Source organism: Macaca thibetana, chromosome 2 (assembly GCF_024542745.1).
Source record: "Macaca thibetana thibetana isolate TM-01 chromosome 2, ASM2454274v1, whole genome shotgun sequence".
In the NCBI taxonomy this organism is placed as follows: Eukaryota; Metazoa; Chordata; class Mammalia; order Primates; family Cercopithecidae; genus Macaca; species Macaca thibetana.
Genome location: NC_065579.1, coordinates 16,163,728 through 16,185,735, shown reverse-complemented (window position 1 = coordinate 16,185,735; position 22,008 = coordinate 16,163,728). Strand labels below are relative to the sequence as shown.

General features: G+C 43.2%; 1 protein-coding gene across 3 annotated transcripts in view; it reads right to left on the bottom strand.

Moving 5' to 3' along the window:
- The window catches only part of OSBPL10 (oxysterol binding protein like 10), a 327,946-nt gene extending 305,956 nt beyond the window's left edge, over positions 1-21,990 (bottom strand). For 2 of the 3 annotated variants that reach the window (XM_050779384.1, XM_050779383.1), the window contains exon 1: positions 21,594-21,986. In XM_050779384.1, coding sequence (XP_050635341.1) covers positions 21,594-21,874 — 281 coding nt within the window. In that variant the 5' untranslated portion in view covers positions 21,875-21,986. Of the gene's footprint in view, positions 1-21,593 lie in introns of all 3 variants that reach the window. The other variant, XM_050779385.1, reaches the window with a different exon arrangement.
- Between the last annotated feature and the right edge of the window lie 18 nt (positions 21,991-22,008).

Here is a 22,008-nt window from a genome sequence, read left to right as displayed (position 1 = left end):
AGAAGCAGTCCTAAAGGCCAGTTCTTTATTCATAACCTGGAAAATAAAACAAAAGCAACTTTGGCTGCTGAAAACTACTATCAAACCCAGTCTTTTTGCAATATATCAGAGGAAATGAGCATGAGACTCAGAGATAAGATATCCCAAACACGATCTTTTAATACCCCAGGATCCCTGGGTTCAAGGAAAAGCTCTCTGCACATGTTGAAGTTTTCTCCATCACTCAGAGCAGCTAATACATAAGCCAGAACATCAGATGAGTCCCAGAGCATCAGCCAGACAATGAGAAGCCAGCCGGTGTTCTTTGCTATGTAACAAAACACAAGGCAAAAAGACCATTTTTAGCATCACCTTTCTGGAGTTTTTCCTAAACTGAGAAGCAGATTCTGTTTCTCGTTCTAACTCAGCGACAAACTCCATGTGTAACTTTGAAGTCAATGTCATCGATTTGAGGCAGTTTCCCCACCTGTGAAACAGAAGTTGGGCAAGTTCACCTGAGCACCTTCAAGGCCCCAGAATGATGCTCTATGAAAGGACACGTTAGCCTCCCTCTCCCCTTGTCTAGGTTATTTTGGTTTATTGTGAAAAACACTTCCAGAAAAAGGATACAGGAAAAATGCCGAGATTATTCCTGGATTGTGACATGTGGCCACTGTGCTACTTAAAATCAGGTTCTCTCAAATGCAGAGAATGAAAGTTGCCTATCAGTGAAGAAAAATGAAACTCTCCCTCTTGGGTCTGACCTACTCCACTGGAAAAAAATGTTCTTCCAAACTCCCTGAGGCAGGGAAGGGTATCTTAGCACTTTGCTGAGTGCTTAAGAAATTACATACAGAAAAGCTTCCATGAGCTTGAAGCAGCTCACAGTCTGGGAATGGGGCAGATAGGGAGTCTCAGAGACCCCTTCTAAACTTTTACCAGCCTCCCAAAACAGCACCTCATCCCTGGGCCCCTGGGTGCCAAAGGAATCATTCAAAATAAGGCTGGCTCCAGTCATACTCCGCTTGTCACTCAGACCCTCAGCTTCCCTCACCACGTTCAGTAATACAATGTAAAATGAAACAAACCAGAACTCTGCATTCAGGGTATTCACAGGCACAATAACAAGGGCATTTGCATCAATTAGGATTATAAGCAGACTGTGGAAATGAGATGCAATAGGGGAACCAGTTTAAATATTTTGTTGTCTGGCCAAATTCCTTATTCAGATCCAATTGACCTAAATGAGAAAGCAGGGCTAAAATGGACACCATAAGGTTGCAAGCTCGTTTACATAACACAGGCCCTCCCCAGCTTAAACCATCCATTTCCAAGTAAAAGTGGAAGTTAACCCTTTCTCCTCTGTGCCTCTCTTCACAAGCTCAGAAACCAGAAGAGCATCTCTGAACCTTCCCCACTCTGGAAACCACTGCAAGAGACTGTGCAACTCACTTCTCCCTCAAGGTCATCAGCCATGTGCCATCTGTGCCCCTACCCCACCCCATGAATGCTCACCACCAGGAGAGAATTACCAGCACTCTCTCTTACAGAAAAACCATCCTCTTTATCCTCTTTAATCCTTATTCCTCCTTTAAAAGGGAAAACACATTACAAGGTCTAAAAAACTGACCTACAAAGGGTTAAAACCAAACTGCTTGGACCCCAAAGCTGCCTGAAAAATGGTGTAAACCACCTAGCAGCTCACAAATTCCCTAAGGGACCTCCCTCTGTCATTGTTTAACCAAGAAGCTACAGCTTTTTTTTTTTTTTTTTTTAACTTGCCAAAGCCATTCTACATCAAATATTCTTCATGTACAACCCATTCCATAAATAATGAAGCTAGTCTACAACAAACCAAGTTCTGAAGCTCTCCAAAGCCACTCTTTGGCTCAACAATCAAATACGGAGTACCTCTTAAGCAAACACGAGCCCAGCACTGTCCTTGTGGTGAGGCTGGATCACGAGTCACCAAACAAGAATGTGGTAGGAGAACCTAAATTTGAGGGATCTGCAGTGCCCAGGAAGCCAGGGAAGGCTTCAGGAGAAAAATGAGCTCCCAGAGCTCGGAAAGCTAGTGTCTGATTTTATTTTAGTAGACAGATACTATTTTTAAAATTTTAAATATCATTAAAAAGGCTGTGCATGCATTGGACTAGGGGGAATATGGGAACTCTATACTTGCAATTCTGCTGGGAGCCTAAAACTGCTCTATTTAGAGAGAGTGTGTGTTAATGATACTAATAATGCTGGGAGGGGGTTGGGCTAATTATTGGTGTCTTTTGACATTTGTATTTTATTTATTTATTTTTTAGAGACAGGGTCTCACTCTCTTGCCTAGGCTGGAGGGCAGTGGTACAATCATAGCTCACTGCAGCCTCGAATTCCTGGGTTCAAACCATCCTCCCACCTCAGCCTCCTATTAAGTTTCATTTTAAATTGTATATATCCTAGTGTATAATTATAATCTTTATGGAAATTAATGTACACCAGATGTTCCTGTTATATTTCTAAAGGTTCCCTTTCAAGATAATTGCTATTAATTACATTTAAATAAGTTCTCTAATTTTGGCATCACCAATTTTGTTTAGGGTTTTCTTAGCAGTTTTGTTTTTTTTTTGGTGGGGGGGTTGCTTTTTTTGTTGTTTTTTTGAGATGGAGTCTCGCTCTGTGACCCAGGCTGGAGTGCAGTGGTGCAATCTTAGCTCACTGCAACCTCCGTCTCCGAGGCTCAAGCAATTCTCCCTCAGCCGCCTGGGTAGCTGGGATTACAGATGCCCACCACCACGCCCAGCTAATTTTTTTGTATTTTTAGTAGAGACAGGGTTTCACCATGTTAGCCAGGCTGGTCTTGAACTCCTGACCTCAGGTGATCTGCCCACCTTGGCCTCCCAAAATGCTGGGATTACAGGTGTGAGTCACCGCGCCTGGCCGGCATCACCAATTTTAGATTTGAAGTCCTGTAGCCTACTATTAACACAGATAGCAACTATAATTCTGTTGAATACATGATTTTCTAAGCCAATAATAATATAAAGTTATTATTTCATGGGTATAGTTTCAGTTTGGGATGATGAAAAAGTACTGGACATGAAGAATGGTATTGGTTTCACAACAGTGTGAATATACTTATGCCACCAAACCGCACACTTACAAATGGTTAAAATGGTAAACTTTATGTTCTATATACTATAAAAGTAATGAAACACTTTTTTTTTTTTTTTTTTTTGAGATTTCACCATCTTTAAATGGGAACCAACGTAGGAAAAGTGCCATAAATACTCTGACTGATTCCAGGGGGCCCTTACCAGCAAGTCATGTAGTTAGGGTTTCAGTCACTCCCATTACACTAAGTTGTAATTCAAGCTCCCTGAGACAAAACTTTTCCGTTTGGCTGTTTTCACAAAGACCACAGGAGCACATAAAGGCCTATCTAGGGGAGCAAATCCAAATCTCTTGGGTGCAAGGTACATGCACAATGGGAAAAGACAATGCCAAAATCACTGCTGCTTTGATAGCATTCACCAAACAAATATTGAGTACCTACTACGTGCCAGGCACTGTGCCAGAACTTAGGTCTAATGCCTGTTCTCCTGGATCCTGCAATACAATGACTTGCTTTCAATCGAAAGACTTCGCTTATGCGGCAATTTCAAATAACATTACAGGAAGTGGTGTGACTACTGTTTCTCAAAGGAGCCATGTGTTTCCTTGTGTTCTGTTTCTTTAAACGTGTACTTTGAAATGACTCAAACTTACAGAAGAGTTGCAAGAATATGACAAAGAACTCCTCTATCTCCCTTCGCACAGATTCAACAATTATTGATGTTTGCATACATCTGCTTTATCATGCCCTCTAGCCATCTCTCCCCTCCCTTCTCTCCCTTCCGCATCCTTCCTTCCTTTCCTCCCCTCCATCCACATCCATCTATCTCCCTCCCTTTCTCTCACCTTCCCATCCCCTTCTCCCTACGTAAAGTGTTTCCTCAACCCTCTGAGAATGAGTTGTAGTTATCTCCCTTTATTCTGAAATATTTCATATTTATGTATTTTCCAAGAACAAGGACATTCTCTTATAGAACCATATGACGATCAAGTTCTCACAGTTTAACATGGATTAAATAGTATTACTTAATACTTAAATGCTGCCAGTTCTTCAAATGATGACAGGAGGAGTGATGCACAGATTCTAAAACACTGATTTGAAGGCTCACTCCTCAAACACCAAAGTGACTGAAGAGACAACCTGTAGAGACACACCCACCCGAGGAGGCGCCTGGCTCACTCCCTTGCTAGCCACAGGACATTTCCTAGAGGACTCCAGGCAGGAGAAAATTCTCATTAAAATTCCTTCCCTTATTACTTAATGAAGCTCTCTAACTGGAACAAATCACATTTAACCTGATTTCTCCAAGACATGACTTAGTCCTATTTAATTTTGTTCCATAGTCATGAAGTCTCTGGATAAAAATGCTTTCTCATAATAAAATTCAGCAGCATCACCTTCCACACCCTCTCGATTTTTTTTTTTAATCTCAAACTCCTGGGCTTAAGCCATCCTCCCACCTAAGCCTCCCTAGTAGCTGGGACTACTGACCTGCATGACCATACCTGGCCCCAATTAGAAACTGTTCTAATCCCAGTAGCCCTCCTGCTCAGCATCTTCCACTCAATGCAATATTTCCAAAGCACATCCAAACCAAGAGGGAACATCTTGGGAGACACAGGTAAATCTCCCTATTGAGATGGAGGTGGATGAGCCTGGGTTGTCTAACGATTCCTTCAATATAGCTGTCAGATGTTTCTCCAATGATTCCATCTACCCAGCACTCTTTTTTTGTTTTTGATTGTTTGATACAGGGTCTCACTCTGTCACCCAGGCTGGAGTACAGTGGCTTGATCTCGACTCACTGCAATCTCTGCCTCCCAGGTTCAAGCAATTCTCCTGCCTCAGCCTCCTGACTAGCTGGGACTACAGGTGTGTACCACCACACCTGGCTAATTTTTGTATTTATGGTACAGACAGGGTTTAGCCATGTTGTCCAGGTTAGTCTCGAACCCCTGGCCTCAAGTGATCTGCTCGCCTCGGCCTCCCATATTGATGGGGTTACAGGTGTGAATCACAGTGCCCTGCCCTACCCAGCACTCTTAATGGGTAAGCAGTGGTCTCAGAACCTCTTTGATCAACATCCATCCACTCATTAGAACCAATACGTATTTCCTTAGATCAATCTTCACTTGACGAGGTAAACAACATATTTACATTAAGTCTGAATTGGAGTCCATTAAATTGTCTGAAAAAGCATCTCCAAGTAGTCCTGAAGCTGATTTTTAGGCATTTACCTAAAATAATGATATGTGTGCCTCTTAAAATGAAATAAACACCCTGGCCTGAAATATTTGTGTGCTTTCAAAAAATGAACAAACAGCAAGTTCTCATGGCTCCTCATTTGACTGACTTCATGTAGCAATAGTCAGGAAAACTAAATGTAAAAATAAGTTAGTCTGTAAAATAACACACAAATTCAGGGGAAAATTTGAATATGAATGGCTTATGAGCAGAGGGTGTACTTTCTTTCCAGACCACGGCTCCAAAATTATCAAATAAAATGTTTTAAAATCAGTCATGATATAGAACTGAACATTATCAACCAACCGAATCAAACTGACATTTATAGCACAATTCATCCAATGTCAACCAAATACATATTCTTTCAAGTATACATGGAACAGTCATCAAGATAGAACATATTCAATGTCATAAAACAACCCTTAAAAAATGTAGGCCAGGCGGCTGGGCACGGTGGCTCACACCTATAATCCTAGCACTTTCGGAGGCCAAGGTGGGTGGATAACAAGGTCAGAAGATCGAGACAATCCTGGCTAACACGCTGAAACCCCGTCTCTACTAAAAATACAAAAAAATTAGCCAGGCTTGGTGGCGGGCACGTGTAGTCCCAGCTACTCGGGAGGCTGAGGCAGGAAATGGCATAAACCCAGCAGGCGGAGTTTGCAGTAAGCTGAGATTGCACCACAGCACTCCAGCCTGGGCGACAGAGGGAGACTCCGTCTCAAAAAAAAAAAAATATATATATATATATATATATATATATATACACACATATATAGGCCAGGCTCGGTGGCTCATGCCTGTAATCCCAGCACTTTGGGAGGCAAAGGTGGGAGGACTGCTGGAGGCCAGGAGTTCAAGACCAGCCTGAACAACATAGAAAGACACCATCTCTACAACAACAACAACAAAATTATGTGTGTGTGTGTGTGTGTGTGTGTGTGTGTGTGTATGCACACTTCTAAATAATTCATGGGGCAAAAAGAAAGTATCCAGATAAATTAGAAAATGGTTAAGCTGAACTAAAATAAAAATACAACATATCAAAATGTGTGAGTGCAACTAAAGCAGTGGTTAGAGGGAAATTTATAGCACTAAATGTTTACATTAGAAAAGAAAGGACAATTTAATAATTTAAGCATCTGCCTTAAGAAACGAAAAAACTAAATATAAAAGAGTGAAAAAATAAAAAAGATTAGAATAGAAATCAATTAAATTGAAAATAGAGAAAGAATAAAGATAATAAACGAAACAAAAAGCTGATTCTTAGAAAGATCAATGAATTGACAGACCTCTAGCAAAACTGACAAAAACAAAAAGAAATAGGAACAAGTTAACAGTACCAGGGAGACAAAAAAGGGACCGCATGCACATTAAAAAGATAATAAGGGAATACTATAAGCAACTCTACATACCTAAATTCAACAACTTATAAAAAATGGATCACTTCCTTAAAAAGCATGAACTACTCTCAGAAGAAAACTCTCATAACAGTAAGAAAACAAACAACCTGACTGAAATCCAATTTTAAAATGGGCAAAAGACTTAGCTAAAGCTAACTTTACTAAACAGGATATCTGGATGGCAAATAAGCACATGAAAAGCTGTTCAGTGTCATTAGCTATCAGCCAATTATGAATGAAAACCATGAGACACATTTACTAAAATGGCTAAAATTAAAATTACCGTAATACCAAGTGCTGACAAGGATGTGGAACAACTGGAACTTTCATGTGAGTATGAACAAGTTCATGGACTATCTCTGAGGGGATTTTTTTTTTTTAAATAAATGGTTAAAACACATTTTACTACACAAATAATAAAGACTTAAGCTGTTACTTCTGACCATAAATAACATGTTCCATGAGATAATGCAAGACAAACCAAATCAACCTTGCACATCAAAACCAAGGTCAAGAAAAAAACATCCCATTCCCGCACTGAGCCATCTTTCCAGCTCTGGGCAGGAATGCAGAGAGCTCATGCCACTCCAGGTTTTTTGTTTGATTGTTTTCTGTTTGTAATTTTTGTGGCATCTCACTGTTGCAGGGAGCTTGCCATTGCCCAGGCTGGTCTCAAACTCCTGGCCTCAAGTGATCCTCCTGCCCCGGCCTGTAGCCCCAGCTACTTGGGAGGCTGAGGCAGGAGGATGGCTTGAGCCCAGGAGGTTGAGGCTACAGTGAGCTGTGATTGTGCCACTGCACTCCAGCCTGGACAACAGAGCAAGACCCTGTCTCAAAAATAAAAAAAAAGTTGCTTATAAACGATAATTCATTATAATTTTCCTACGTTGGAGTAATGAGGAAACAAGCAATGTTTCCCACTTCATCCTATTTATAAATGAAACAGACAGTTGACATTTATATTAAGATGAAACAACTTAATAGGGAAAGGATAAAAACACAGATCTCCCAAGCCTTTGGTTTAATGGTCCTTTCATAAACTGCAAATATGCTGGCTTTACCTATCTGCTCATGGGCACACTTTCAGGCAATTTCATTGTAGTTAATCTCTGGAATTGTCTAAGAATCATTTTTATCACACCTGGGCATCTTCTAAACCAGTCTGGATGAAGCTTCAAGAATGGATGCTTGAGTGGACACATCAGAAGACTAGAATTAAGGCAAACTGGATAATGTTTATTAGATATATACTCTATTCGGTGAGTACATACTGCACAGCCTGAGGTTTCTGTTTCCAATCGGTCAGGTGAATTTTTGTTCATCTTTCAATGTAATTTCAAATTCACAGAGAAGTTACACAAATAATACAACTATTTACTACTGAAGAACTATTAACATTTTACCACAGTTGCTTTATTATTTTTTCTTTCTGTGTATATTTCTTTCTGTAAATAGCCAACATAATGCTCCTTTACCCTTAAATACTTCAGTGTGTAAATGTTAAAATCAAATACGTGACATGGACACAGTACTATTATCAAATCTGTAGACTTCATACAAATGTTGCCAATCATAATAAGGTCATTTATAGAAAAAAAATCGGATCACAAGTTACATTTTTTGTTACACAAAAGAATTCAAAGTCTTAAACTAAGAAAGGAAGCAAATATAAAAAAGGAAACAAAACAAAAATATTAAAAACACCAATAACCCTACAATGCTGGAAAGGAAAAGGAAGCAAGCCTTCAGATAAACAGAAATTCAGACCATTCCATGACATGAATCACTGCAATTTAGTTTCATCCAAGTTAGGTCATGTTTTGCTTCTGTTTTTGAAGGGAGAAAAAAAAACACTTTATCCAGATTTAACCTTGATTTCCCAGATACAAGTTTGGTCTTCTTTCTTTGATACAAAGATTTTCTGAAGCATATCTCTATGTTTAACCCATAAAAATGGCCTATCCTATTAACATAAGAAAATAAACCATGGCATTTTGGCTTTTAAGACCATCTTCCTGAATTTTAGCTGACTTCGAAGTAATCATATAAACTGATCTTTGACAGAAAAATTCCAGTAACAGGAAATTCCAAATTAACTAAACAACTATAATAGTGTTATGCTGTACTTCGGGCCAAGGTACCAGCTGCAGACTTCTCCTAAAAAGAAAAAGGCACTCATCAGCCAAGCTAATAAAAATTACCACAAAGAAATTTGCTGGAGCGTAGAGAGGAATCAATATGAAATGCTATATAATGAATGTACAACAAATGCTCTCTCAACGGCACGTACTAGCACAAATGGGTTTTTGTTCTGTTAAACTTTTTAGACACCAGGCCACTCAATGAGTCTGCTGGAGAACATACACAGAAAAGTTCTATGCTGTGTGGTTAGCCAAGGGGATCAGAAAGCCCATTGTTAAGGTATTAGTAATAGGGTGGAACTCAGACACACAAGAATCCCAAAAGCAAAGTACATTCCGCAAACGCATGATCCTATTTCAGCCAAAGTCCACACTCTGAGGTTAATGAATTGGGAGGCCTCTACATAAATCAAGACATGTGTCAGCACTTACAAATAATCACAGGGCCAAGGAACGCCCTCATCCATCCCCTAAACACTCAGGCAGAGAAAGGACAGGCCAAGCAAGGAAAGTCATTCCTAAGCACCAGCCCAGAGGTGGCAAGAGTTGGCAAGGTTGTCTGAAGAGAAAGCTCTAAACATACAGCTCTGGAATAGTTAGGGTTTTGGAAGAGGAAAAACCACCAAACACAACCCATGCACAGAAAGATACTCTGCCCAAAGGAGGCCTACAACATCACTCATTAAAACAAGGGGCCTCGCTGGGCGCAGTGGCTCATGCCTCTAATCCTAACACCTTGGGAGGCTGAGGTGGGCGGATTACTTGAGGTCAGGTGTTCAAGTAATGAGGTCAGATTACCTGGGCCAGATTACTTGATTACTTGAAGCCAGGTCAGCCTGGCCAACATGGTGAAACCTCGTCTCTACTAAAACTACAAAATAATTAGCCAGGCATGCTGGTGGGCACCTGTAATCCCAGCTACTTGGGAGGCTGAGGCAGGAGAACTGCTTGAACCCGGGAGGCGGAGGTTGCATTTGGCCGAGATCGCACCACTGCACTCCAGCCTAGGCGACAGAGTAAGACTCTGTCTCCAAAAAAAAAAAAAAAAAAACGAAAAACAAAAAACACAGGGCCTCTTCTTTGGAAAGGCCAAGGAGAGAAAGAGTATTGGGGGCGGTGGGAGGGGGCAGGAAATGATTATCTTGCAGTGGAATTAGCTGGTCCTAGTTTACACTGAGGCTAAGCCCTCAGTAATCCCATCTATAAAATGACGTGGTAGGAGACCAAGTTCTTTCCAGAGAAGTTAAAAGAAAACAGACTTTGGAGTCCGAAAATTCCCTGCTCCACAATTTATTAACTGTGCAGTTTATGTCACTCTAGACCTCAACATCTTCATCTGTAAAATTGCGATTCTACCTGGATCAATTAGGGTTAGATCTGACTGAGACTTGGGGCTTGCAAAAGAAGCGTATTCCTCCCCTTCCCCCCAGGGAAAATTCCAGAGGTTGCAGCTAGGATTTATGAGGTGACTTTGATCCACAAAGTCCTGAGGCCAGATTTCTTCTGTCTTGATGGCCTTCATCCCAGTCACCTCAAGGTTCAAGATGGCTGCTGGAATTCCAGCCATCATTTCTGTATTCTAGTTTTGGCCAGCATGTCTATATTCCAACAGGAAAGGAAAAGGTAGGAAGAGTACACAGAGGGTTCCAGGAAATTACTATGTGACAACTCTGCACTTACATCCAGATTATAATCTCATCGCCATCCTGGTTGCAAGAAGGAGAGACAGGACTAGCTGGATTTCCTAGGCCAACTAACAATCCCTAAGCCTAGCTGGGAACGTGACCGCTTCCACCTTTAAACACCGGGCTTGCAACTTAGCTCACACCTGACCAATCAGATAGTAAAGAGAGCTCACTAAAAATGATAATTAGGCAAAAACAGAAGATAAAGAAATAGCCAATCATCTGTTGCCTGAGAGCACAGCAGGAGGGACAATGATCAGGATCAGGCATTCCAGCCAGCAATGGCTACCCTCTTTGGGTCCCCTCCTTTTGTATGGGAGCTGTGTTTTCACTCTTCACTCTATTTCACTCTATTAAATCTTGAAACTGCACTCTTCTAGTCCATGTTTGCTACGGCTCGAGCTGAGCTTTCGCTCGCCATCCACCACTGCTGTTTGCCGCGTCACAGACCCGCTGCTGACTTCCATAGCTCCGGATCGGGCAGGGTGTCCGCTGTGCTCCTGATCCAGCGAGTCGCCCATTGCCACTCCCAATCATGCTAACGGCTTGCCATCGTTCCTGCACGGCTAAGTGCCTGGGTTCATCCTAATCGAGCTGAACACTAGTCACTGGGTTCCACGGTTCTCTTCCGTGACCCACGGCTTCTAATAGAGCTATAACACTCACCCCATGGCCCAAGATTCCATTCCTTGGAATCCGTAAGGCCAAGAACCCCAAGTCAGAGAACACAAGGCTTGCCACCATCTTGGGAGCCCTGGGAGCAAGGACCCCCGGTAACAGGAGGAGGGATGAAAATACAGTTTTATTTCTGACAGCCATGTATCCAGCTAAAAACTGGGGTCTATAGCTAAAGGAAAAGGGGAGAATGGATAGCTTTGCAACACCCACCTCCATCTCATTTTAAAGATTAAATTAGATAGTATGTGTAAAGTGTCTGATGCTTCATGGACCCACAAATACACAGGGCCAGTGTCACCCATGAGGTAACACAGACATTTTGTGATCTGTGGTCTCAGTGGCTTAAGAGGTTCTTCAGAAAGTAGCCTTTTATAGCCTCGTCTATCTTTTACAGTCTCATCTCTGGCCACACTCCACATACAACCTGCATTCAAGTCATACTAAACCTATCTCCTTTCATGCCTCCAAACATTTGTACTCACAGAGCCTTCTACCAGGGACGCCCTGCTGAAGCCCTTGTCTGCAGGATGAACTCTTCAACATTCTAGAAGGTCTTCCTCCACCTGCCACTTCTGCCCTTTATTCCCAAGTGGAGCTGCTGCTCCCACTGCCAGGTGCTTCCTCTGCAGTAGCACTCACCACCTGTACTGTTGCATCTAATGAGTTTTTTTTTTTTTTTTTTTTTTTGAGACGGAGTCTTGCTCTATCGCCCAGGCTGGAGCGCAGTGGCACAATCTCGGGTCACTGCAACCTCTTCCTTCTGGGTTCAAGCGATTCTCCTGTCTCAGCCTCCCGAGTAGCTGGGATTACGGGCGTGCACCACCATGCCCGGCTAATAGTTGTATTTTTAATAGAGACAGGGTTTTGTCATGTTGGCCAGGCTGGTCTCAAACTCCTGACCTCAGGTGGTCCACCCATCTCAGTCTCCCAATGTGCTGGGATTACAGGCGTGAGCCACCACACCTGGCCCTAATGAGTGCTTTCTATGTGCCAGCCATCGTCCTAAACCCTTTACACACAGCTTCTCAGTTGATCCCCAAAACTATGACACAGACACCATATTATTCCCATTTTACAGATAAACTGTGACACAGAGGTCAAATAGCTTGTCCAAGGTAAAGAGGAGAGCTGGGATTTAAAAACAGGCTACTGGACCTCCGAATCTACACTCTTAGCCACAACACTGGGCTGCCTCAACTACTTGCATAAGAAATCTAAGTGTAATTATAGGGAAGGGATGATCGAACTACATCTCACAGACTGTATCAGCCCACCACCAGCTTTTATAAATAAAGTTTTATTAGAACACAGATACATCCACTTATTTACAAAAGAGCACCCGGTAGCTGCCATGAAGACCGTATAGCCCACAAAGTCTAACCTACTTACTCTCTGGCCCTTTACAGAAAAGTCTGCTCCCCTCTGTTATGGACTGTCAGCTCCTTAAGGTAGGGCCTGTGCTGATTCCCTCCCGTCTCCTGCTTCTCACATGGCATTTGGCATATACATAAAAAGCGCTAAAAAATATTTGGGGTATAAAAATTCCACCAGGCATAATTTCAAGCAAAGAGGAATGTGTTTGGGGGATGGTGCTGCCACCTCACTCGGGGCTTAGAAAGTTTCCTGACTCGGGGCCAGGCACAGTGGCTCACACCTATAATGCCAGCACTGTGGGAGGCCAAGGCAGGAGGATCACCTGAGGTCAGGAGTTCGAGACCAGCCTGACCAACAGGGTGAAACCCCATCTCTACTAAAAATGCAAAAATTAGCCCGGTGTGGTGGCGGGCGCCTGTAATTCCAGCTACTCAGAAAGCTGCGGCAGAAGAATCGCTTGAACCCAGGAGGTGGAAGTTGCAGTGAGTGGAGACCATGCCACTGCACTCCAGCCTGGGCGACACAGTGAGACTGCTTCAAAAAGAAAAAAGAAAGTTTCCCGACCCTGTCCAGACTCTACTCAACAACTGAAAGGCCCAGGTAAACTGTAGCAGTAGTTTTCACCGCATTGTTAGCAGCCCACACAGCTCTGATGGAGTGAGCATTGCAGAGACGGCTGAGTGAGGATCATTTGCATCAGTCACCCAATCCACTCGATTGCCCTGAATACAAGGCCAGAACAGAGCCCCCAGTTCCACCCACACATAAGGAGAATCTGAACCCCACCACTTTGCAAAAAACATCCAATCCCACCCACCCACCTCATGGCAGCCTGCACAGGCCACAAGGCTGGCTGTGCAGATAAATACTTAAAACATCCTGGAAAGGAGTGACTAAAAACTGATACTGGTTGCTTTTCAACTCTGTATTTTCATCAATATATTTATAGGAAGGGACTAAACCACACAAAAACATAAATAGTCTCCTAAAAACTACAACACAAAAAGAAAAGATTATTCCTGTTGCAAATGCCTTCTCTGACCTTCAAGGAACAGACTTGCTACAAAAGACCATATATTATGTTTCCTAATTTTATCATTATTATTGATATCATTGCATGAGGCACAAATAAAGCACTTTTTGGGCTGTGACCATATTCAATCCAGTCTAGGTTATCAAAATTCAAATTTTGGATGGTTTTCTTTTCAATTCTGTCTTGGCCTGGCCCCAGATCGCATCAGTGGGAGCCAGGCAGAACTGCAAAAAGCCTCCCACATTTCCGGCACAATCATTTCAACCCTTCTTTCAGGACACAAAGGCCCATGTGGCTTCCTTCTTCCCAGAGTCCTCAGACAACTGTCCACAAGCAGTCTCCGAGGAACCACAGCAAACACAGACAGCCACTGGGCAAATCAAATGGCTTAACTGGGTCCTCATGTAATGAGAGGCAGGGCTAAGACACCTGCAGATTTGCCAAGGCTGGGGCATAAGTGACCACCAAGGCACCCCCTAGGTTCCAGAAAGCTACTCATTAGTCTAAAATACAAGACTCTCAGTCACAAACTTCTGCTGAGGACCTACTGTGCACCAAGCACAGGACTCGTGCCTGTGGTGGCCTCACAACACTGTGAGGTTCGTATCATTTTACAGACAGAGCGACCAAGGCCCAAATAGTTAAATAACTTGCCCAAGGTCATTTGGCCAAAAGGAGGCAAAGCTGGAAAGGTAAGAAGGACTACACAGCTTCTCCCTAGACTGCCCCTCTCAGAAGCAATGCCATGCACATGAGGAAGTGGCAGTCCTGTTTTCCAAAAGCTCTCCAGGTAGCAACACGAAGATGGCCAAGATGGGGAGCCATGTATTCACTTATACACACTGCTGGTGGCAGTGTGAAATGGTTCAGCTGCTTTGGAAAACAGGTAAGCACTTTCTACATAGGATGGATACACCAGCAATTCTAATGCTAGGTATTTACCCAAAAGAAATAAAAGCATGTGACCACACAAAGACTTGCACAGAAATAAGCAGCTTTATCTGTAATAGTTAAAAACTGGAAACAGCCCAAATGTCGTCCTACAGGTAATGGATAAACAAACTGTGGTATATCCACAGGACGTAATACCTGCATGATACATCATGTCTCTATATATGCAGTGCCCAGGCACCTGTGTACTGGCATCCAGCAAAGGGCGCGAACCCAGAATATATAAACATCTCTTAAAAGTCAAGGAGAAAAAGGCAGACACCCAACAGATAAATGGGCAGAGGACTTAAAGAGCAACTTGCAAAAACGTGACATCCAAATGCCAATTAATACATGAAAACATGCTCAACCTCAGTAGTCATCAGGGAAAGGCATATTAAAATTGGATGACATGAAAACAAGAGACAATATCAAGCGTGGATGAGAATGTGGTACACACAGGACTCTCTCTACACCCTTTTGGTAGAAGTATTAATGCACACAACCACTATGGAAAACTCTCCGCTAGTATCTAATAAGCTGGACATGAGCAAACACTCCTAGGTGTATATCCACAGAAATGGACACACATGTTCTCCAAAACACAGGTAGTAGAATGTTCACAGCATTGTGACCCTATGAATAGGGTCAAAAACTGAAAAGAACTCAAATACCAACCTACAATAGACAAATGTATTTAGTATATTCATACAATGGAATACCAAATAGCAATGAAAATAAACAGACCACAACTGTACACAGAAACATGCGTGAGCCTCCCAAACATAATGTTAAGAGAAAGAAGCCAGACACACAGATCACATATTACACAATACAAAGTTCAAAAAGAGACCAAACAATTCAATGGTGTTGAGGTCACAACAGCGATTACCTTATGCAGGGAGATACCATAAGGAAAGGGGCTGTGGGGGACAGGGAATGTTTTGGCAGCTGTTTCTTAATGTGGGTGTGTTCCATTTATGAAAATTCAGTGAACTGCGTATGTATATGATTTGTGTAGTTTCCTGAATGCTGATTAGACTTGAGATTTACTCGCAAAACTCACAGTTAAAGAGACGACGTGAAAAGGCACGAGCAGCTTTTCTTTGTCTCAACAACTTTTTCAAACTGCAAAACAGACACAAGTTCACCTTGGGAAAACAGACAAGAGAAGATAATGGAAATCACCCATAATCCCACCAACCAAAGAAAACCAGTTTGGTGTGAATCTCCTTAAATATATACACACTTTCAAAGGAAGGGGAGGGCAGATTCTGCAGGAAGTGGTTAATACAAAGCAAGTATTTTGAACCATAAGTGAATAAACAATATTATACACTGTTTTGTAACCTAGGCAACCATCCCTTTTATTATTACTATCAATGAAACTATCTAGTGTCCCTAAAGGATTTTTAGCACGCAGCCTCAAAACGCTCCGGCAGACTAGACAGGAAGATGTGCAGATATTTCCTATGTACATGCAGACAAGAATACAAAACCCACAGCAGTGATTTTCAACCCTGGTAACACCAATTCCCTCTAAAATTATTGGGATACTAAAATAAAAACACTTATTGTCCTTCAAGGTGGCTTTAAAAATTAGTATATACCCCAGTGATGCTTCAATTTGGGATAAGTGGCCCCAAAATGCTGGGGGCCAAACACTAAACACCCAACATATGTTGTTAATCCAGATAGAGTCAAAAGCAAGCCCTGGATATTTGGTCACTAATGGCCCCCAATGGGTGAGCTGTGGTGGGCCCTAAATCAGGGTGGGTATGTCACAAGAAGAGTCATACTCCCTGACCCAGAACCAAAGACTGTTTGCAGAGAGCAGGACAGATGATAAACACAGCAACACAAAGACAAGGTGAAGAGCAGGTACAGAACCAAGACTTCTGATATTAACAATAGCTAACACTGGCTCAAATAGAACTAAGCCCTGGTTTCCTTCTCTGTCATTTATTCATTTTTTTATCCATTTGACAATACTTACTCTACCCTTACTGCATACCAGACCCTGTTCTCAATACTGGAGATACAGCAGTGACAAAGACAGAAAAAATTATCTGTCCTCAGGGAGCTTATACTCTAGTGTGGAGAGACCAAAAAAAGGAAAATATAAAGCATGTCAGATAGTAGCAAGGTATATAGAGAGAAATAAAATAGGAAAGGAAGATAGGAATTAGAGGCTGGGAAGGGGAGCTGTAAATGTTTGGTGCCAAGTTTTAAAAGGATCCCTTCAAAATAAAGTAATCATCTTCTCCCCAAAGAACTCTATGATAATTATGTTAATGTGGTCCCAGGGTAACCACAGCACTCAGAATAAAAACCAAGAATTTTATGGACCAGAAAGTGCCTACTTAAAAACAGACAAATTGAAGATCTAATAATAGCTACCACTTCTTGGTATCTTGCTATGTACTATTCTCAGTCCCTTATACACCGATAATCTCATTTAATCTTCACATTGAACTAATGAAAAGAGTAGCATCATTTCCCACATTTAACAGAAGAGAACAACAGAAGCCCAGTACAATTAAAGAGCGAGCCCGTGGTCACATGCGTGCTAAGTGTTGATATCAAGATTTGAATCCAAAGTCCACACTACTCTTCCTCCCCAAATAAACGTCTACTTTAGAGACAGGGTCTTCCGCTGTTGCCCAGGCTGGAGTCCAGTGGTGTGATCATAGCTCACTGCAGCCTTGACCTCTGGTGCTCAAGCAATCCTCCCACCACAGACCCCTGAGCAGCAGTGACTACAGGCCTAAGCCACCACAACTGGCTAATTTTTATATTTTTATTTTGTGGAGACAGGGTTTCACCATGGTTCCCAGGCTGGTCTGGAACTCCTGGGCTCAAGTGATCCTCCCACCTCAGCCTCCCAAAGTGCTGGGATTACAGGTGTGAGCCAATGCACCCAGCCTTGTCTTCCTTAATCCTGGTCAAGATTTGTTGTCCTTTAGCATTTTATTGAGTTCTTACAACCCCGCCAATCACCAAAAAGAGAACTGGAGGTTGGTTCCACATTTGCAGTGTCTTCTTTTCTCCAAATAAGAAAAAGTGAATAGCAATGGCAACCCTTAGATATTTAAATAACAATTTCTAGATCCGATTAGAAATTATTTCCTCAGATACTTGATATTATCAGCAACTCCAAAATAGTTCCATTTTAGTTTGAGAGTAAAGTTAGACTTAGGGCAAATGAAAGTTCCTACAGCCAGTTTCTTACTAGGGGTAGGCATCTCAAACTGAACACAGTCCAAACAGAACTCTTGGCCAAGCCTCACCCTCCCCACAAACACATTCCCCTCCTGTGATCCTCATCTCCACAAAGGACTTCTCAACCCCCAGCCTCTCAGACCCACAAATCAAGAGTTATCCATGCCCCTCTCTCACCTCCACATCAAATTCATCAGCAATTTCCACCCGCTCCACAACAGATCCATCCTGTCTCTCCAACTCTCTGCCAACCCCCAGCCCAGGCCACCAGTATCTCTTTCCTAAACCACTCAGCCGGGCTCCTAACTGGTCTCCCTGCTTCATGCTTTGGCCCGTTGAAAATCTCATCTCTACACAGAAGCCAGAGTGACCAAATAAGGATCACTTCCCTTCCTAAAATCCTTCTGGGCCACCAGAACCCAGTCTGAAATTCTAATCCTGGCCAACTAGGTGCTATGTCATGTGCCTCCCCAAGTTCTTGAGGTTTACTCTCCCCCTGGTTCACTCTAGATGAGTGATAAGATGGGTAATAAGAGAGTGCTCTAAGTTAAAATGTGAATAGCAGTAAAGACACTAGACCCACACTTAAAATTACTGCTACAAATACTTGCCTCTATCTCATCATCTTTTTTTAACCTTCATAGCACTTGCCACTTTCTGGATTTTTTATTGTTGTTCATTTGTATGGACGCACTGACTCTTCAATGCCATCCTGTAAATCTATACAATGTTGTTATGCCTGAAATATTTTCTTTAAATATCTATAATGAATGACAGAAAGACCTTAATGCATGTTTTCCCCATACTCTAAGTATTTCACATTCTCATCCAGTGAGTGTGAGCCAAATGTCCTGAACTTACTCTCCTCAGTTCAGCACGTTCCCATCATGCAGTTTTCTTCTCTGTGACCTCTCTTTATGTCATTTATTTTGTATTCTGGCCCAAACTGCCTTCCTAAGGGCATGAGGATGAGGCTACAAATAAAGGCAGAGTATGATGCCAAATGTTAAAATATAAGTTTTACGGCAACTTGAGAACACGCAAGAGGACACCAGGGTACAAACTGTTAGTGGGTGATTGGTGTTAAGTCCTGGGAGCTGGTGAAGAGCATTACAATTGCACAGCAGCCTCAGAGGATGAACCAAGAACTTGGTTGCTATAGATTTGTCATTAACTGTGGGCACTTTGAAAAGAACTGCCAAAGGAAGATGCTATGAGGCCCAGAAAGAAAGGCAGCATGAATCAGTTGGCTATTTGCACTAAGGCATTTCCCTGGACCAGGGAAGGATAGTAGCTCCAGCTCCTAGAACAGTGCCTGCCACATAGTAGGTGCTCAATAAAACGGTCTCTGACTAGATAAATTAATTGAACAAATGAACAAATGAATACATTTTCAAAGTTTCTATTTTTATCCTTTTCTATCTTCCTTTTCACTAATCCAGCTCTCCTTTCACAAGACCCCTAGAGAAGGGAGAATTTTGCAATCACAGAGTCATCGTAAATCTTCTCCAAACCACTAATGGACCCTCCGCCATCGTTCAGAGAACACAATGTGGGAAATAGAAACCCTGACACTGAGATGTTAACAATTACAGACAATGCTTATGGAGTCAGTGGTAGACTTGGAGAACGGTGAGTCTACTGTGGTAAGAACAAACATAGGCAGACAGCTATAAATCACAGTAAACAAATTCAATAAAGATGAGACATCACTTAAGGACGCTCAGGAGTGTACATAATACAACATTTCACCTAGGTAGCCTGCGATCACATAGGTATTATTAATGGCATTAAATGTGCTTCTTCTCAACCTTGCCTCTAACCTAAACACCACAATGGGTTTAAAATAATGCAAAAGAATGTTACTCCAATGCCTCCTAAATCCACTCCAAAGAACAAATCCTTTAATACACATTGCAGGTAAAATATTGTTCCCCAGCAAGTAAATAATAAAATAACTGTAATCCAGGGTAAAAGTTCTGTTGGCCTCATAAGCTACTTGAAGAAAAAGCAATAAAAGTGATTGCTCAACACACCAACAAAATGCTGTTACTGACAAGGCACCGTGAGTTGCCATTAACAAGACATAATTACCAAGAACTGAAATCAGATTTAGTCATCTCACATCTCCCTGTACCTACGCATTCTACCTATTCTTTTCCAGCTTTCACAAATTGACACTAGGACTATTTTGAGAAATAAAAGGATTCAAAAGTTAAGTGCAACTTCCACTAACATAGTAACACACCTCCCAGGAAGCCCAGGTGACTCAGAAAGTCCTATATGTACAGTATCAATATAGAAATGACTCGGTTTCCATACTTCAAAAGTCCTCTTCCTCCAAGTTGAGTTTCGTGCAAATAACTGGCTGATACGTTTCAGATGGAAGCAAATCTGAACATTTCCAAACAATCTACAGGAAGAGATAACCAAGTAATATCGTCCATGCAACAGAGATAAGCAACGTTCCAGGATATGATTCAAATCTCACAAACATCCTTAAGAGCCCCAAGTCTATTAAGATCTGGAGACTATTAAATAGGCAGGACAAAATACCCCGCCAACCACCTCTCCAAAAAGCATTGCTCTCCTCGCACTGACACTTGTATTTCCCTCTGGCTTGCTTTTGAAAAACAAATTGAAAAAAAAAACAAAAAGTAAACAGCAGTGCCACATCTGTTCTTGTCTTCCTCACGATGGCAGATCACACACACTACCACCATTCCAAGTGCCTCCTGAGCCCCTTTCCTCGACAGCCCCATCCTTCCACGTGTCCACAACTAGGCTTCTCAACTGTGCGGTGGAAGTGAGCACGAAACTTCAAAAGGGACCTGAAGAGGAAATAATGATAATAATGTAAATTGCTATTAATATTAAAATGGGCGAGGGTATTTTTTCTTTCTTTTTATTTTATTTATTTATTTTTTTTGAGTCGGAGTCTCGCACTGTCGGCCGCGCTAGATTGCAAGGGCGCCATCTCGGCTCACTGCAACCTCCACATCCCGGGTTCAAGCGATTCTGCCTCAGACTCCTGAGTAGCTGGAATTACAGGCGTGCGCCGCCACGCCCGGCTAATTTTTTGTATTTTTAGTAGAGACGGGGTTTCACCATGTTGGCCAGGCTGGTCTTGAACTCCTGATTTCGTGATCCGCCCGCCTTGGCCTCCCAAAGTACTGAGATTACAGGCGTGAACCACCGCGCCTGGCCTCTGTTTTCAAACAAAATTTCCGTTACAGACATCGGAGGTTGCAAGGCACAAACTGGGGCAGGAGTATGTACACTTGTCAAAGTGGCAGGATTTTTGTTGATGGTGGTGGTGTTCTGAAACACCAAACTTTAAAATGAACTATGGTATTTAGAGAATTACTGTAATCGGAGCAGACCTGCTAACGCTTTTTCACCCAGGCACAAAGCACGCCCCTTCTGCCTCCCTTTCCCAGTCATTCCTCAGGGGTGCGGGAAACAACGGACAAGCAGAGCACGGGGACCAGCACGCTCCTCCTGCCACTCCAGTCTCTGCAGGTGCCAGCACAGAAGAAAACCTGGGCTCTTGCCTCCCTCCCTGCCACTGCGGTGCGGTACCGGGGTGGAGACACGGCGCGCCCCATCCTGAGAACCCCACCTGGAGGGGAGCAGGGACGCAGGAAGGGCACCGTTGGGAGGCATCACCCGGTTCGCTGGAGGCACAATCGCGCGCGCGCGTACACACATACACACACACATGCACACACACACACGCGCACACACACACACACACACACACACAGCGGCGCGCGGTGGCGCGGGCGGCTGGCAGGTTACCTGTTCTGCCAGCCCTGGAGGAGGTTGGTGTATTTGCTGAGCACGCCCTCGAGCGCCGGCTCCCTCCTGCGGCCGCCTCCCCCGGACGGGCTAGCGGCCACAGAGCCCGGGCTGCTGCGGCTGCCCCCGCCGCCGAGCCCGGCCGCCGCAGACCGGCTGGAGACCCCCCGGCCCGCCAGAGAGCAGGAGGGCGAGGAGCCCGCCGAGGTAGCACGGCTGCTGCTGCGGCTGCTGCTGTTGCTACCCCCGCCGCCGTCTGTGCCCTGGGTTGCCCTCTCCATGGTCCGTGCGCGCCCGGGACGCGGGTGCCCGCCGCTGTGGCGGCCCCGGCACGGCTGCTGCTGCTGCTGCTACAGCTCCGGGCGCCCGGGCCGCGCGTGGCTGCTCCAAATCCCCGGGAAATGCCTGACTCATA